At 34.8% G+C, this 18,208-nt stretch overlaps 1 protein-coding gene across 1 annotated transcript in view; it reads left to right on the forward strand.

The window, feature by feature from the left end:
• DOCK2 (dedicator of cytokinesis 2) overlaps positions 1-18,208 on the forward strand; it is a 306,359-nt gene that overhangs the window by 84,224 nt on the left and 203,927 nt on the right. Inside the window, exons 26-27 of the mRNA XM_034406030.3 lie at positions 2,419-2,567; positions 10,276-10,371. Of these exons, the coding sequence (XP_034261921.2) occupies positions 2,419-2,567; positions 10,276-10,371 (245 nt within the window). The remainder of the gene's footprint in view (positions 1-2,418; positions 2,568-10,275; positions 10,372-18,208) is intronic.

Below are 18,208 nucleotides of genomic sequence, written 5' to 3' on the forward strand. Positions count from 1 at the left end.
TGCTCTGCCTGCATAATTGTACCCAATTCATCTCCTCTTACTTTCTTTTAAGAGTTGCAAGCATTCGAACAACTGAGAACTTGGATGGCTACCAAGAAATTTTTAATTTTTGGGTCATGAAATAAATGCACCTTATATATGTGTGCACGTGTGTATACAGACACACACATATACAACACACACATACACATGCATCCTGCATATATTTTCATCCCCAGAACTATTCATACACTTTAGAGTTGTTGCAATAATGTGTATTTAAAGTTAAATACTGGCTCAGCAGACTAAAGCTTTGTGATTTTGAAACTCACCAGGCTCAAGGTTGACTCAGCTTTCCATTCTTTCTAAGGTAGGTAAAATAAGGACCCAGTTTGTGGGGGCAATAAGCTGACTTTGTATAAATATACAAAAGTATGAAGGCTATTGCTTAATGCATTGTAAGTCACCCTGAGTCTCTGGAGAAGGGCGGCATATAAATCAAATAAAAAAAAAATGGCCAAAAATAAGAGTTTGGGGTAAACTTGTTTTGCTAAATGTACAGTACTTCATTTATGTCAGTGGCTAGGATTTATGAATAATAGATTGCATTATTAAATCTTCAAAGATCTACCATTCAATCTGTATCAGAGGTTGCCAGGGCAACCAAGTCTTTCATATTTTACCCTGAAAACGTTCCCAAAGACCTTGACAACCATGCCTATTTATTGATGCCTTGGGATAGAGTGGGTGGAACTCCCCTGTTTGTGAGGCTTAATGTCTGCTTTCTTATTTGGATTACCCTCACATAGTTATTTTGTTCATAGAGAATATGTATTTATATGACACTAGTTGTTAACAATTACTTGATGGCACTCCCAAATGTGTTTTTGGATGACCGAGTATCTCCATAGACAACTTGATGGCACACAATCAATTACTTTGTGGTTATTTTTATACTGCTCTAATTTTTGTACTTTGTTGTTTTCATTGTTATTGTATGATTGTGGGCTGCCCAAAGCCTCATAGAGTTGGGCAGCATTCAATTTGAATAAATAAATACAATTAAAAAACAATAATTCTGTGAACATCCTTCAGCAACATCCTGGACCCTATTTCATCTAATTTCAGTAAGTCCCAAACCTTCAAGAATAGACTATTTATGGGTGCGTGGACCAAACCTTGTTGAATGATTTTATTCTCCAATATTTTTTTTGGACCTTTTCATTCCTCATAATTTTGATGTATTACTTTGTTCCAATACTACATCCTTGGCAGAATTCAGTCAGTCAGTCAGTCAGTCAGTCAGTCAGTCAGTCAGTCAGTCAGTCTCATTTTTGCTACCCAGAGGACATTTCTATATCTGTCATAACAATGTCTCTTCCCCACACACACACATTCCTTTTCCACTGTGTCCCACACACACTGATACACACACATTCAGATGCACAAATTCATCATAATAATTCTGAACAGTGAACAAAAAGAACATATATTTTAATAGAAGCAAATAATTTGTGGGACTATCACTGTGCATAAGAAAACTGGAGAGTTCCCGCTGAGGTTTTCCATTAACATAGGGAAAATAGTTTCATGCTACTTCAGTCATAACACACTTTCAGTGGGGGGGAATGTTTTGTTTGTGCACTAGTTCACGTCTGAAGATTTGGAAATTATAAATTATTAGTAGGCAAGGAATTTTGTCTATCACATTATTTTTTCACCGAATCTTTTCATACCACTTTATATTTTCTTCTACCATACTGTATTGCTGACTCCATCAGAAAAGGAAATATTTAGACTAGTGAGATTTTTTTTTTCTTTTTAATGTTATGTGTGGCATGTAATGAAAGATAGGGAAAGGAGGGTGATAGATGGCATTCTCTTATGTGTTTAAATGCACACTGCCATATTTTATAAAACTGAATCTCTAGCATTATAGAATGCATTGTTTGTGTGCTGTCTTTTCTTCAGAATATGAACAGGCGAATACTTGCGGACTTGTTTGTGCGGACTTTACCTGTTGACAATATTAACTGAATATAACTGAATCAAGGCAGAATATAACTCAGTTTACATTGCTAAGCATCTTTTATTGCCCTTTTTTAGCTGTTCATCATATTTTTAATCTTCTCCAGGGAATTATGAGAGAACATGACAAATTTTAGAATGATGACTTTGAAAGAAGACACACAATGCCTGCGGAGTCAGTTCACCAGTACTTAGTGAGATGTAGCCATAGTGTTCCTCTTATAATTCAGCAGATTTATTTCTTTTGTATTTATACCTTTATTCATAATTAAAAATGTAAATTTTTAGCGTCCTCCAATTGCAATTAAGAATGATTGTATCAGGGAGAGCTGCATTGTAAACATTCAAACAGTAAATATGAAAATATTTTCACTTGATTTCTTCTCTAAATACCAAACTGTTTATTTTCAGAATGCAGAGATATCCTCCTCCCTGAAATTACCAAAGAACTGAAGGAATTACTGGATCCAAGTGTTGAAATGCAAATGATACAACAAGACAAAAAATATTGCATTGAATTACTCAACAGCATCCTAGAAGTTCTCAGCTGTCAAGATGCAGTGAGTACCAATAAATGTCAGAGATTATACAACTGATTCCAGTTTATCAAGTGTGTTTTGATTAAGGTGTAACAGTTATTTACAATCAAAATAATTAATCTAGATTCACATAAACCATGACATGGGAAACAGAAACATACTGCAGACATGCAACATCCTTTCAGCTAAAGTTAAAAATAATCTTTAGCATTACTTACATAACAGCTGCCCTGGTTTTTTTTTTTTATGTCAGTTGTTGGTTGAAGTTGGCAGTAGAGGCAAATCTGAATTATAGTCATTTTCATGATTTCAGAAATGGGGAATGTGGTGCCAGAGGACTCTGCAGGAGTTCAAGAGGAGTTCAATAAAACAGCATTGTGTCTAATGAATGCAAACTCTTTTCCTTTTATGCATGCATCTGATATTTCATGCATGTATGAAAGAAGAAGATGTGTCATGCAGCATTGTTTTTGTCAGTTTGATGAAAATGCTGGATCCTATAGATGTCTCCAACCATTACTTTTGTTTGTTATGATGCTAGATATAATCTGATACATGCAGCATGTATCAGATTGTAATTCATTCAGATTCCAGACTGCAATCTCCATGGTGACACATCAGCCATTTAATATATTTTTTTTCTCTTGATAATTGCAGCATGGAAACACATGCAATATCCATTACTGATCCACTGGCCAGAGATTTCAAATCACTAAAATCGGATCTTATTTTCGATTGGCATAGCAATAATTTTATTCTTTGAAAGATGATTCACATATTTTATTCATTTATCTTTTAAAGAGCACTTCTTTGGATATTATCTCAGTATCTTCCCTAAAATTTATTCACTTTTATTTTTTTATGCTGAGCAGGTGAGTGGTTATGCTTTGGATCACTTTGAATCAAATCAGACCCTTTTAAAGCAAATGATTTATTCATTATAGATATGCTCAGTTGCAAGCCTGTAGGACTCTTGGCAGCTTTAAGGAATTTGGAAATCATTAGAACATTTACAGTACAATAAATATAATGGAAACTTATCAACTAAAAAAAATCCCAAATTGGGTGTCACTTTTTAAATATATTGCTAAATTTGATATTTTTGAAGTGGCACTAAATGGGACAATTACTTGACTGAAGTTTAAACATGGATTTAGAAATATGTGCCTCATCAATTTTCATAAATCTAGTAAAAGTAGCATTCACACATAGTAGTAAACCAAAGGCTGGTATTATGCACATAAGCAAAAAGTGCCCCGAGTAAAGACTCTGATTTTAAAGGACAAGTCTTTGACATGTACACCACTCTTACTACTACATGGACAGAGAAAGTAAACAAAGATTCAGTTCCATTTTTGCACGATTCTTGGTGTGGTGCTATATATCAAAAACTTGTCATTTAAAATAAACTTTAGTCAATTCCAAAGCAAGCCAATTTTACGCTCTGGTTTTTGAGGCTGGCTTGTTCACTTAAGTGGAATTTATTTTAAACAGTGATATAGGCTCTCATGTGACCAATCCAGAAACAACAGAAGTGTAATGGAATCCTGATTTATTTCTCATACTGGTCAAGGAGAAAGGAAGGTTAAACATACTGCACTGCATTAAAAGAAAATGCATGAATACTTGTAGAACTGTGAGCAAAAACTTCATTTTCCCAGTTTTAAATCAGATTAATTAATTCAGAGGTGTAATGCAATTAATGGTGGCAAATGTTTAACCTAATTTATGATTTCCCCTCATGTTTTAATAGAACTGCATTGTTAGTACAGTTTGATTAAATGCTTTGCCACAATTACTACCATGCCTTTATAAAAGACGAGAGAGAAATATCTTTCTCACAACCTACCCTGAAAAGGTTTAATTTGACAATCTCACTGTATTCCCAGAAGTTATTTCTCAACTAAGTATGAATGGATTGTAGTCATTTGTTTGGGCCTTGGCCATTCAGCAAGCTCACCTTTGAGAAAATTAGTAAGAATGCTTGATTTTACATGGTCTTTTTTTCTTTCTACCACCCACCATAAATTTCTGCAGCTGGGTTTATTATCTAGGGTTATAAATTAATCTGTTACAATAGCAGAAAACTTTATTTGAACCGGGTGGCTGTCACACCCTCTTGACACTTCAAGTACAGTTCTTAAGGATAATTATAGAGTAAGCATGGTATAGATCCCATAATGCATGTACTTTGATGTTTTGTCTCTTATCTATTATATCATTTTTATTACACAGATTCTGACAATGCTTGTTGGTGCTAACCCTTAATTGGCCACTGAAGCTCTAATTCAGTGAAGAAAAAATCATGTTAAAGCTGACATATACATACATTTTTATTGTTTAAGCAGTGTGGTGAAAAAGGACTTGTTTTGGCAATAAATCACATTCTAAGTATATTTTGGGGATTTAGAATTAAAATCTCACTGCCATTATCACTAAATGATACATTTAATATTTCCAGTCCTATTATATCTTTTCCAGGGTGTGTACATATCTTAAATGCATCTATCTGTTTTTTTATTTATATTCATTTCCCTTTTCTTACCCTTCCAATTATCTATCTTGTTTCCCTGATACTGTCTCCCTCCCTCATTCTGTTACAACTTTCTGATTGTAGTCAATATAATAAAGTATATCTTTGCTTGTGTTAGTAGAATGTACAATAAGTAATGCATCATTTCATTATAAGAAGGATGCAAAATATAGTTTAATATATATAATGAAAAAGAAAGGAGATTACTAGAATAAAAATAAATTTAACACAACATTAAGTAGCAATAGAATGGAATAGTTTGGTTAAGCAGAACCTATGACAATTACCCCAGTTCATTCAGGCTATGGAAGAGGTCTTAGTGTCATATTTTCCACTCTAATACAGCCAAGGATAGACTACCAACAGAAGCAATTTGGTTGGTCATGCTCCTAAAATATCATCTATAGATATAACTGGATGGATGGATGGATGGATAGTTATTGATGAAGTTATCATTGTAAGGAACAGGTCTAAATAAAAATTGCTGGACTACCAAATTTGGTCTGCAGAACTTCAGTACACCACTAGATGTCAGAAAAGATAGAACTCTTTGTTGACCTCTAGCAGCCACCTGTTGTTGTTATTGGTGTTTTGCTGTACAAAACAGTAGCCCTAGAATTAATTTCATTTCAGCTGAAAGAAAGTGACTTGCTGACTCACTTTTCCACCAGTGGCAACCAAGTGAAAAGGATACTGAACATAGTAGTGTCTGAAAGGCTAGTGAAAAACTGTAACTGGTTTCACACAGGTGAATTAAATGTTTGCCAAATGTGAAGTGTCAAGATATACTTCAGGTATGAAGAGGTTTGATGTGGATACGGAGACCTGTCTAATAGGATGCAGACTTTTTAAAAATGTCAAAAGAAGCAACATGCACATATCATAATTGAAAATGGGGCCTCTCATGACTTTTTCATGAAGCTATGTCTGTATAGAAAAACCAATCTATTATATTTATTATTAATTATTATGCTTAATGTTATATAAATCACAGATTCCTGATTCTGAAAGCCTTTTTAATCCTTATTAAAAGAGACTGTGTTTCATCTCTGAACACATATAAACAGTAATCCTTTAGACATTCTCCCAGGGAATTATTTCCTTCTGCATGGATTATCTCTGCAGACAAAGGAGTTCATCCATTTTTTATTCTTCTCTTTTCTTTGAACCATGGAATAATGCTTGTTTGTCCTAGGTCTGACTAGCACTGATGATGTTACCTAGTTTAGGTAAATAAAATGTCTGCAAGAAAACGAGCTCAGAGAGTACCAAAGACCCTTCGTTTCAACCCTGAGCTACAGATATTCTCCTGGATCTGAAATCTATAACTTTGCTTTTATTTTGTTTAGTTATTTTAAAAGCTGACTTGTAAATGCTTCAAGCTGGGCCACTTTAACCTAATTAGCCAGCAACTACTTTGAGGAGCTCTTTTGGGAAGAGTGTGGCATCTAATTAGAGAGCTCTCAAGAGGCCCTGGACTTAGAGATATTTGTTAGACTTATCAAGGCAGAAGGAGTGGATGTGAGGGAAGGAGGACAACCTCTTAGGAAAACTCTGTCAGAACCCAGCAGCAATACATGACATGTCCTCTGAAAATGCCAGATCTGCCAAGAGGAACTGGGAAATCTGCCAAACAGCCAGATGCTGCTTTTGGAAATCGCTGTGCCCTACTGTGGCATCTGGCACTTTAACAGTTGATCAAAGAAATAAGATGAAGTTGAGAAGGCTTAGGGAAATAATAGTAGGTGCATGGCTATTATCTGTAAGTTTTAAGATTCTTATGAAAATGCAAGTGTCAAGAGTATTATGTATTTATGCTTAATTAAGTTAGGCAAAGCATTTGTTCAAGATTTTATGTTGCACTGATGCAGGAAAACCCATATTTAAGGTAGGCTGGGTTAATGAAGGGCAGCAACACAAAAACCACTGATTGCAATGCTCAGTCAATGCTCTGTCAAACCCAAACATCCCCCCAAATTAATTTTTTTAGAAAAAATGTCTCAAATTATATAAAATAGACTGTTACTTTATGAGATTTTATGAGGTTGCTTAACATTTATTAGATGGTGGCAATAAAGAAAAGAAATGGGGTCCCTTGGAAAATTGTTGTTCCCATAGGGTAAACAGTCAGTCTGCCTAAACTAATCCCTATGTACATGATTTTAGCTTTCTGGCTAGTCACCATAGTTCTGCATAGCAGAAGATATGATTCTGGACAGTGTAGATTATAAACAGATAAAATGAGCCAATGTTTAGTATATGAGTGAATGCAGCCAGAGGGAAGAATCATAAGCATTACTTAATTAGATATGAGTATAAATATAACCCTAGTAATTAGCTTAGGAGATGAGAGTAATAAAGTTGTGGTCATACAGTTTCAGAAACAATCGCTTAATTATAGAAGCAAGAAACTGTCCTGTGGACTGAAGTAAATTGAGCCATGAACCAAGTAAAAAACAAGCTTAGGTATTGTTTTCTCCAAAACATTCAGAGTATCATATCTATTCCTTTCCATAGAAGGAAGGGGATGCCTTTTTTGGCATATCCCATCATTCTCAGCACATAGGATACTTTTTCCAGCAAGACAATGACCTCTTAAGCTGCTTTAGGAGGTGTACAGCATCAGCAATGAAAAAACAGGCAGGGTATTGCTCAATTTCCATAATGTATAGAGTCCTACTTCCAAAAGTATGAGAAGGAGCATCAATCACGTCTGCTTCCACTGTAGTTACATATCTAACCTATTTAAAGCCACTCTAAACCAGAGAGCAACGAAAGGGGTTCCATACAGATAACACAGGCTGCTGAATTATGAAGGTACTGTAATCCATAAAAGAGATCTATAAGCATGAATGCAAAAGAACCGATGGTGCATTAAATATGGACTCAACTTATAATACGATGCAGGAGAGTTATTCAGATGCCGGATATTGTAGCCATTAATAATTATTTTGATTCTACAGCTTTTTATTCTAACATCCTAGCCTTTCGTCTTAATTAGAGTGACTTTAATACAGACGGAGTATCCATGGAGATAAAGATGTGCTTTCACTAGGACTTTTGCCAATTTTTGAAGATAAAAATTACATGTGCTTTTGATATAACACCCAAGATGAGGACTAATATCAATCTCCCTTGGTGTGATATTTCAATCATGGCATTTCTATCCGCTCCAAATCTGGGATGGCTTGAGTCATTCCTCAAATTGCCAGGATGTTCCAGGTTAGGTGTAAATTAGAATCTGTTTCAATGAGTTTTTAAAACACTGTGACATGACCAGGTTCATTGTGCCTAGCAGGTTGCAGTGAAATTTCTGGAAGTCAGTCACTGGGTTCACACATTGTGCCAAACCATAGCTTATTTAATCATGATTTGTAAAGCTATTAGCCATGCTACATCTTATCATGCTGGATAGGTTCATACCACATACAACCTACACATATCAAATTATAACTCAGTGCAATAGGCAAACACAGCCTAGGTTTGCTTATTTACAAAGAATAATGCCCTGCCTTTCAAAACAAGATTTTTCCAGGAAAGGTAAAATCAATATAATAAAAGTATTTTAAAGCCAGTATCTTAAAAGTTTAAACTGGAAACAACAGGATAAAATGAATCCTTAAAAAGTCAGACCAAAATAAAATGAACAAAACAAAAGAAAAACAACTTACACACCTAAGTATATTCAAACAGTCATTAAGGTGACTGTCCCTAGTTAGCCGTAATTCTTGATTAAGTTTCTACTATTTTCCTACCTAAATGATTTCATCACATTATGGGATTGAAGACTACAGAATTATTCTTTCAGGAGCCTTTAAATACCTGTGATAAGGAAAGTTTTAATTTTTGAGCTGTGCTTTTCCCTTAATGAAAGACTGAGTTGTGAATTCTTTTTAAAATCAACCCATCCTGTAGAACGAACACGGTGAGTAGCCAGTTGATGCTGAAAGTGACATTAGATGAAAAAAAAATGCGTGAGAAAGTGCTGCAACCTTGCAGCATTTTGAGATTGAGATTCTTTCAAGAGATTGAAAAGTTGGTAATTTTTTATCCACAATGCTATTGAATGGTAAAAAGAAGCCAATGACTCATTGTTTAACAGTGAAAAAGATTGCTATATAAAATTAAGGAGAAATTCCCTTATTGAACATGTAACATCTTCGTTGCTCTATGACTGAGATGGACAGTCTCCAAATTTGATGAATGAATGAATGAATGAATGAATGAATGAATGAATGAATGCAAAATCTTTGCAATGACACTAAAAGGGCATTTGAGTGCAATCTTGGAGATGTCTATAGAGATTCTCAGTCATCCAGGTCATAGTTGTCTCAAAGTTGCTTTTTTCAAGATGTAACTGGACTTTCTTGATTTTCTTTGAAGATGTTTCACTTCTTATCCAAAAGGGTTCTTCAGCTCTGACTGGATGATGGTGAATGGAAGGATTTATATTCCTTGCAGACAGCTGGTCATTTGCATTCTTTTAGAGAATTGTTGAGGCCAGTTGGAGGTTTGTCTCTGTCCTCAGGATTACTTGAGTAATGCGGTTGGTTGAACCTACAAATGGGTGACCTGCATAATTCAGGACACAGATAAACCTCCAAGTGGCCTCAACAACTCTCTAAAAGAATGCAAATAACCAGCTATATGCAAGGCATATAAATCCTTCCATTCCCCACCATCCAGTCAGAGCTGAAGAAGCTTCTTGGATGACAATTGAAACATCTTCAAAGAAAAGCAAGAAAGTCCAGTTGCATCTTGAAAAAATATCTTTGGGACAATCTTGGAGATAATTCTGTGGGTTTGACTATTGCAAGTATTCAATGGTACTATACTGTATATACTGTACTTGGACTGTGTGGAGCTGATGCAGATGATATGGCAGGATGTGCTGCATCTTTGAATATTTCATTAAGAGAAGGAAATCTAAAACAAACCAACAAACAAAAAATCCCTCCTTGAAGGGAGAATATGTCAAGGACATGACCCATGTCCCATGCTTTTGAACAAGGCGAGCATGAATCTTCTGACCATCTTAAGAGTCAAATTGTATTACCATGTAAAATAGCAGTGAGTGTATGATTAGTTTCTTCCATGCTGCTAAATATTATGTTCATCTGATACAGATTAAGTCAACACATTTATTTTATTTGTAGATTATTCTTTATTATCTTGAAAAAGATTATTTTTTTACAGGCATCAACCTATCAGCATATACAAGAAATAATGATCCAGTTGCTGCGCACCATTAACAGGACTGTCATTAGAATGGGAAGAGATGACCCCTTAATCGTGAGTCGTTCATTTTGTAAATGTACTTTACTAGGGCTTGGGAGATGATGTGCACAGAAGCATCACCAATGAGAAATACAAAGCAGTCAAGCAGAGAAAATGTGTCTTTCAAGGCAGGGCCCTTTAATGGGCTTCCACCATCCACAGAAAAGAGGGGCCTGAAAAAGGTCTCCTTATTTTGGCATTGGAAACTTCCCCCAAGCAAGCTTTCTCTCTCCAAGGCTCGCATTACTGCAGATAGATATAGTTAGGAGGAGACAGAGCCTCTTTCATGTGCTATTTAGCCAATTGTAGTTTACAATTTGGTTTGGTTCATCACTTTGTTTGTGTTTTACAAAATGAAAGTTATAATGAAGAATAGCCAATGTTATTTTGATGAAGAAAGCAAGTTAAATAAGTTTACAAATCCATCTCCAAAGTATCTACTGGCTCAAATACCTAGATGGATCCATCTGCTTTGTGATATAAGAAGTAGATGTAGGGCCAAAAATCAGTGCTGAGATATCTATGTCAAAAGAAGGCCACAACATCTTGGTAGATCCTCATTCTTGGTTTCTTCAGCTTTCAGAAAGCAGAAACCATTCCTAACAGCACAGTGTAGCTGACAAAGAACCACTTGGATAAGTGTGTCATCAAGGGTTGACAACCAATCATTTTATGGAAGCAGGAGATACAAATTTTGAAGATTGAGTAATTTTCAGTAAGATTGATACTTCGAAACACAAAAATATCACTGGGATAAAAAATATTCAATTTTTTTCCTCTTCTGTTTTCGATGAACCATTTCTAGAGATAACTACAGTGTTGAGATATTCAAGTATAGAAAATGACCGGTCTGACAGTTTTAAAGATTGCTCTTTCAGGTTGACAGTTTGTAAATATAGACACTTTAATATTTCTTTCTTATAAATGGTATCTCAGTTGATATTGATTTACCTCTGAATATTGTTTTCACAAGAGCTGTTTTATGTTCAGATTTGTTCTGAATACAATTCCATTTACATACCCCTTATATTTATTTTTGGCAGCCATTGTGACCATGGCTACTAAACTATTGCCTTTGTCTTCTGGCATTATCATGATGTCAGTGTGATTCCAACTGAGATAATGTCTGCTTTTCATTGTATGTTAGATTTCAAGCAGTGCATGACATGTATTATTAATGTAATAACATGTATTATTAATGTAATCTATGAATAATTTGGTAAAAAAGGATCTTTGAACAGAAACTGTCAAACCTCAGCTTTGTTTTCCTTCATTTGATTATTGAATTGCCTTAATGTCTACATAGTTTAAAACTTTTTCATGGAAGTTATTCCCACCTCTGAAGGGCAATTCAATTAGTCTTTTTAGTTATGCCATTTCTCCTTTAAAAAAAAAATACATGTGGAAACGCTACTCTTCATACATTTTAGCCATCTACTTATCTAAAATGTGAAACAAGGAAATAGCCACTTTTCAGAAATGAATAGTCAAAGAGTAAGGAAAATCCTTTCTGACCATGGTATAGCTTTGCATAATCTCTGACCTTGTTCCAGATGGTGGCTAAGTCTTTCTAAAATGCCACTTGTTTGGTTACCTGTGGAGAATAAGAATTTCCTCTGAGATGTCTTGGCAGTATTCCAAATCAAAATGGAAAATAATCTCACCTTCTTTCAAGCCTTTGATATACAGATAATTGGCGTGCAAGAGAGAAGTTAGCAAAATGATTTTTTTTTTCTAAATTTACTGAAAGTTCATTAAAGTGCAGTCTTCATTAGTAACAATAATGCCATACTACGAACATTTCAATATCGAGTATAAGAGCCATGATTATTCACATGTACTTTGCAAAGCACAAGCCTGCTAACTAAAGAGACAGAGTTGGGCTTGAGTCAAGTAGCTAATATTTAGTGGGAGAATGACGCAGGAGAACTGTGAAGGTGATTTGTTGAAATCTGCCCAAAGCTATTACATCTCCTTGAATAATGTCAACAGCTGCACTTTAGAGATCTGTGTTAGGCCTCCCCTTCTTTTCAGTGGAAATGTCTGTGCTTACATGAAATAAAAGGGGTACTATAAATAAGGGAATAAATGATGTTCATCTAAAGTGTCCAGTGGTTGCTTCAGATGGTCCAGGCAGGTTGCTTTTCTAGGTCATGATATTCTTGGCTTAGGCTGCATTTTGCTCTTATTCGCAATTTTGAGTTGTCAGCACCTCTTAGCATTCCACTGATACTAGGAAAGGTGTCACGCATAATGAACATTGTATTGGGTACACTTTCCAAAATGTCATTTCTCATCTTTGCGCACTTTTGCTTACATATTCTTTTAATGGGATATTTTCCAACTTGGTGCCTCTGCACTAAACTCATCATTTCAAGCCAGGATAGCCCCAAATTTTTATTGCTTGTGATAATGGAAGTTGTAATTTAATGAATCTGGAGACCACTAAATCAAAGGCAACTGTCTTAAACTATTCATTAGGTGTGTAACATTGTAGTTAATGTGTCTTTTAGTCATCTTTATCTCCTTTCAGTTGCTTCTGTTTTCATAATTTTTAGAATCACAGTTATATGACATCTTATCTGTGACATTCAAGGCCTTCTGCTTAAATATGGCCTGACAAATTGGATAATGCTTCACCTTTTCCATTTATCCAAGGTGGAAATACCTAACCTAGAAAAATTGGTTTCACTTCTTTATATCACGTTTATTATATGAAGATTAACTTTGATGCCTTTTGCTATAGCCTCATTGTCTTAGATCCACTTTATTACTTGCACGTAGGAATTATTTCTGCCTTTTAGAGTGATGTATTGGGTTGTATATATCAAATCACAATCACTAACCTGTGTATCAGAGAAATGCAAATGCTGTCTAAAGATATTCTGGCCCTTTGCAGACTAGACAAAACTTTTGCCATCCAGTGTTGGCACACATGAGTTTCATTGCCTGCTGATAAAAGCTGCCTATGGGAAAAGTCCTATGACATTCAGCATGAAGTATGATGAGAGGATAATATATATGACACCAGGAATGGATGTATGTTAATCAATATGTTTTTGATTATGTAAGAATTATTTATACATTAATTTATTATTCATGTAAACAATATAGTATTGCTGTTTGAGTAATAATAATATTAGCAATATTAGTAATAGCAAAAGGTGCAAATGCAGAATTGGGGCAGCCACTGTTAGCAGATTAACAAATGAAGATAAATTTGTTGTCCAGTTAGGATCATCTGCTGTTGATCCAGAATGGCTGGGACAAGATCTTGCAATGCATATTCTGAATACATTGCCATGGTTGGTCAGCTGGCTGGACTATCCCTAAATTTGGCCATGCCTAGAAATATCTAGACTTGATGGGAAAAAACAAAATTCAGGGATGAAAATCTTCCAGTTGTATGACTCTGCAGTAAGTTGTTTTGACATGAAGCCAGTGGCTAATGGAATTCACAGAATTTGCTAAGTAAGGACATTGAAAATCTTTTGGATTACTTTGTTGCCTTATGCCAATCGTAATTGTGCTTTAGATTCTGACAGATAAACTCTCTGAATAATCGGCTTCCAGTTATTTTATGCTCTGAAATGTCCTGGGTTAGCTAACAATGTGCAAATTATCTAAGGAAATTAAATATATTCCACTTGCTTATCAGTTTTAGTAAAATAATGAAAGTAAAACATTTGTGGCTATATTTTTTCTGAAACCTGAAGCTGGTTTGATAAGAAAACAATTATAGTTCTTTTCTTTGGTGTAAGTCTGCTCACTTGCCCTTTGCATTTTATTTTTCCCAAAGAGTATTCATATTTTTTAAAGAATCACCTTACATACTTGAAGATAAGTGATAACTGCTTGGGTAGGGAGGTGAGTGGGTATAGAAAATTATATTTCAACGGTTTCGTTAGATGGTCCTATGTAGGCAGCAGAGTATTGGAACCTGTCTTACAAGAAATGCAATTTTAAAGCACTTTGCAATTTTTAAACATTGTGGCACTGGGAGACCATTTCCATGAAACTGTAAATTTGACAAATCATATCATATGTTAACTTAAAAGGATTTTTAAAAATCTACTTGTGTTGATAAGATAAGTCATGCTGTAGAAGACAGGGCAATCCTAACAATGCTTTCTTAAATGCAACCCCACTGAATTCAATGGTACTTTACTCTCAAATAAATGTTCAAATAGGGGAACATACTTGTCCGAGGTTCTACATTGCTGCTGATCATATTCTGCTTTCTCATCGAAGTTTCTTTTCCCTTACAAAAAGCTATTTAAGCCCATTAATTTACTGTTGTCCTTCAAGAAGAAAAGCAAAGAGAAAGAGCTAGGATTAAAAAGAAACTCTCATCACAGCTACTTGGTCCAGATGGCCACTGAACAGGCTGCTAAAGGCAGGAGGACTGACTCTTGATGCAGATCTGTAAGCAGGTGTTCAGGTGATTCAGTTTCCTGCATGAGGATTTTCAACATTATGGAATAAAAGGAGAATTTCTGAAAACCTTAGCTCCCTTGCACCTAAAGAATGCCATCCTGAAACTGAATTTTCGTCATGCCTTGTAAAACCGGTAAGGAGAAAGACTTGTTAGGAAAACAGCTGTTGAATCATTCACCCTAGTTGGAGTAATTGCATTCACTTCAATCACCATAAACATAGCTCTTAAATTATTGAGTCCTGAGACAGAAGAAAATATGTCAATTTATTGCAAAAGAGATTATGCCAATAAAAGAATCTAGAAATATACAAAACATTATATTTGATTAGTACAGTTCATCAGGAAAGTAATTTATATTAGAGTCTGCTGCCTGTTTATCAAGAGTTGTGGCTGTGAGTAAAAGGAGAAGGTATTTATTGTACCATGGGAATAATCATTTTATTGAAGATGTGGTTCAAAGAAAACTGTTTTATTCTTCCAGTTTTCTTCCTAGAAAATCATTTTCTCTGCTGAGCAAAGTAATTTCAAGTACAATAAATTCAGAATATGCAATATGTGCTATACAATATTTTACAAATGTTTCTGCTCTTTACTCCCCCCCCCATGTTTTCATAGCATACCATAAGTTGAATACAGCTAGTGTTATTGAAACCTATAACTGGGTAGTAGGTTTATGCAGTCCTACTATTAAGGTCTTCTGGATATGGATTGATATCATCCTCAGCTATCAGCACTTTTTAAAAAGGAAAAAAAAGGACTACTTTTCAATACTGAGCAATAAACCTTATGTCAATAACTCTTAAATTGTGTTTATTAAAGATCTAGGGAGATCTATTGAAGATCTAGGGAGCCTAATATTTCCCCTTCCTAAAATTTCTTCTTACAACTTGCACTTACTAATGTACTTGCTCTCCTGGATTAAACTAGATCATGTTTTTTTCCCCAAGCATTTCATTTTCAACTTTAACAGCAAGGCATTTTTTAGAAATGCCTAAGCAAGGTGTGAAATGTTGGGTCTGTCTCATTAACAGGTGGCTTCCTTGTCCATCTTTCTCAATGCTGATCAAAGGAAAGAAAGAGGTAGACGATTCTCTTCCACTATTAAAAGAGATTGCTGTTACAAATCCAACAAAGCAACATTTTCCTTTCTTTTTTTCTTTTTTGCTCTACATTCTGCTTGGCCTATAGGATAAGACTAGATCCAGCAAAGAAATTCAAATTTGGATTATGTGGCTGCCTCATCTTGGTTAGGATGCCAGTATTCATCTTTATGGACTGAAGGACAGACAATAGGAACAGATCATTCATGGATTGTAATTGGAAGCTGAATGCCAGTCATGATAACATAGACTGCTGAAAATTACAGGATTTCTTCCATCTAGTTACTCAGTTATTAAGATTTGGGCCTGTGAAAACGGTCCACTATTTCAATGAGTACAGCTGTGGTAAAATGCTGGGAAAAAAACCACCCTTACCATTACTAGAGGCACATCAATAACTTGAGTCTTGTGGCTGCCAGTAATTTCAGTATTTTGGAGCCTGCATTTAATGAAATTGTCTAGTTTAAAAAATATTTAATTTCACAGAATTACACATAGTATTTTCATGATAAGCAGTTATGAAATAGATAAAAATTTGAAATTACTTAGCCCAACTATTTGGAAACAACATTTTGATTTAAACTCTTGGTGTAAACTAAGAAATATCTTTCATAAAAACCATGGGTGTTTTTCTCTTTTTTTTTGTCTGATTTAAAATTGTTAGTATTGTTGATAGTCTGCTATATTATAAATATTCAGAATTTGAATTTACCCTTTTTTGGCTTTCAGATGGTCATATATACAGTATACTGTGCCTATTAGATAATAAAATAAAGCTATTTTTCAATTTATATAGAACAGGGGTGTCAAACTTGCATCATCACATTGTCATCATGTGATGTATCATCACCTCCCCTTCATTAAACTGGGGTGGGCATGGCCAGTGCATGACGCATCTGGCCCTCAGGCCGTGAGTTTGACACCCCTGATATAGAAATCATTTTCCTGTTCATGAAGTTTTCAAAAAAACAAAGTGCTTTCATGTTTCCACTTATTCAATTAGATTTAGAAAATATATTGTAGAAAGAATCCCTTTTCTATGAACTGGAGGTTTTGATCTCACAGATTTTTTTCAAAAGAATGAAAAGACAAGGATCCATGTTTGCCAGTTCTGTCCTCCTTCCAGATTATCATTTCTGAAGAAATCTCACCTGGAGGAATTAGGAACCTTGCTTAATATATTTAAGTATATTTAATGAACAAATATTTAAGTATATATTTAATATAAGTATATTTAATGAACAAACCAAAAACCAATACTATATTATTCTGTGTTGATTGATTTCAGTTTTTTATTTCTGTTCACTTTCATGTGACTCTAATTCATGAGTTAGATCTTTTTTCCTTTAGAATGTAAGACCTCCTCTAAGCAGGAGACAAATTGGCTTGGAATCTCTCATGTTAAAAAAGTTTGAAAAACCTTTTCTTCTACAGTGACTGAACTTTATTGTATAGGAAATTATCTCAAATCAAAGAGACTATCCCTTGAGCAAATGCTTTTGTCAAGAATCTTCCTGAAAGTTTCTTATAGTCTGGCATGACTCTCTTAATAATACACTTTATTTTATAATCCATATCTTTTTTTTTGTTGTTCTTCCTAGTAAAATATAGTACAGGTAGTCCTCGACTTACAACAGTTTGTTTAGTGACCGTTCAAAGTTACAACAGCACTGAAAAAAGGAACATGACCATTTTTCACACTTATGACCGTTGTAGCATCCCCATGGTCATGTGATTTCATTTGGATGCTTGACAACTGACTCACATTTATGACAATTGCACTGCCCAGAGTCATTTTGCGACCTTCTGGCAAACCAAGTCAATGGGGAAACCAAATTCACTTAAAAACTGTGTTATTAATTTTACAACTGCAGTGATTCACTTAACCAATGTGGCAAGAAAAGTTGTAAAATGGGACAAAACTCACTCAACTAATTTCTCATTGAACAACATAAATTTTGGGCTCAATTGTGGTTGTAAGTTGAGGACTACCTGTACACTAATTTTAGAGTAAGTTTTTTTTAAAACAAAATGTTTAAGTATTAATAGTTCAGTCCTTTTTGTTCTAAAAGGACTGCTGTGCCTTAGATGGATTCCTACAGTTATATAGGGTTTTCACCCCAAAGCCATGTTTTCTCTAATAAAATTAGGTACTTAAGCTGGGACGAAAAAAGGTTATTTCTTAACATTTTAACATATTTGCTGTCTCAACATTTTTGCCGACTGCTAGCTTTGATTATTTAAAACAAATACATTATGAAAAAAATGTTAGGTGCACTTTGGTACAATCGATACAGAATTGCTATAAAGCAAT

Source organism: Pantherophis guttatus, chromosome 2 (assembly GCF_059756535.1).
Source record: "Pantherophis guttatus breed Tessera chromosome 2, ASM5975653v1, whole genome shotgun sequence".
Classification (NCBI taxonomy): Eukaryota; Metazoa; Chordata; class Lepidosauria; order Squamata; family Colubridae; genus Pantherophis; species Pantherophis guttatus.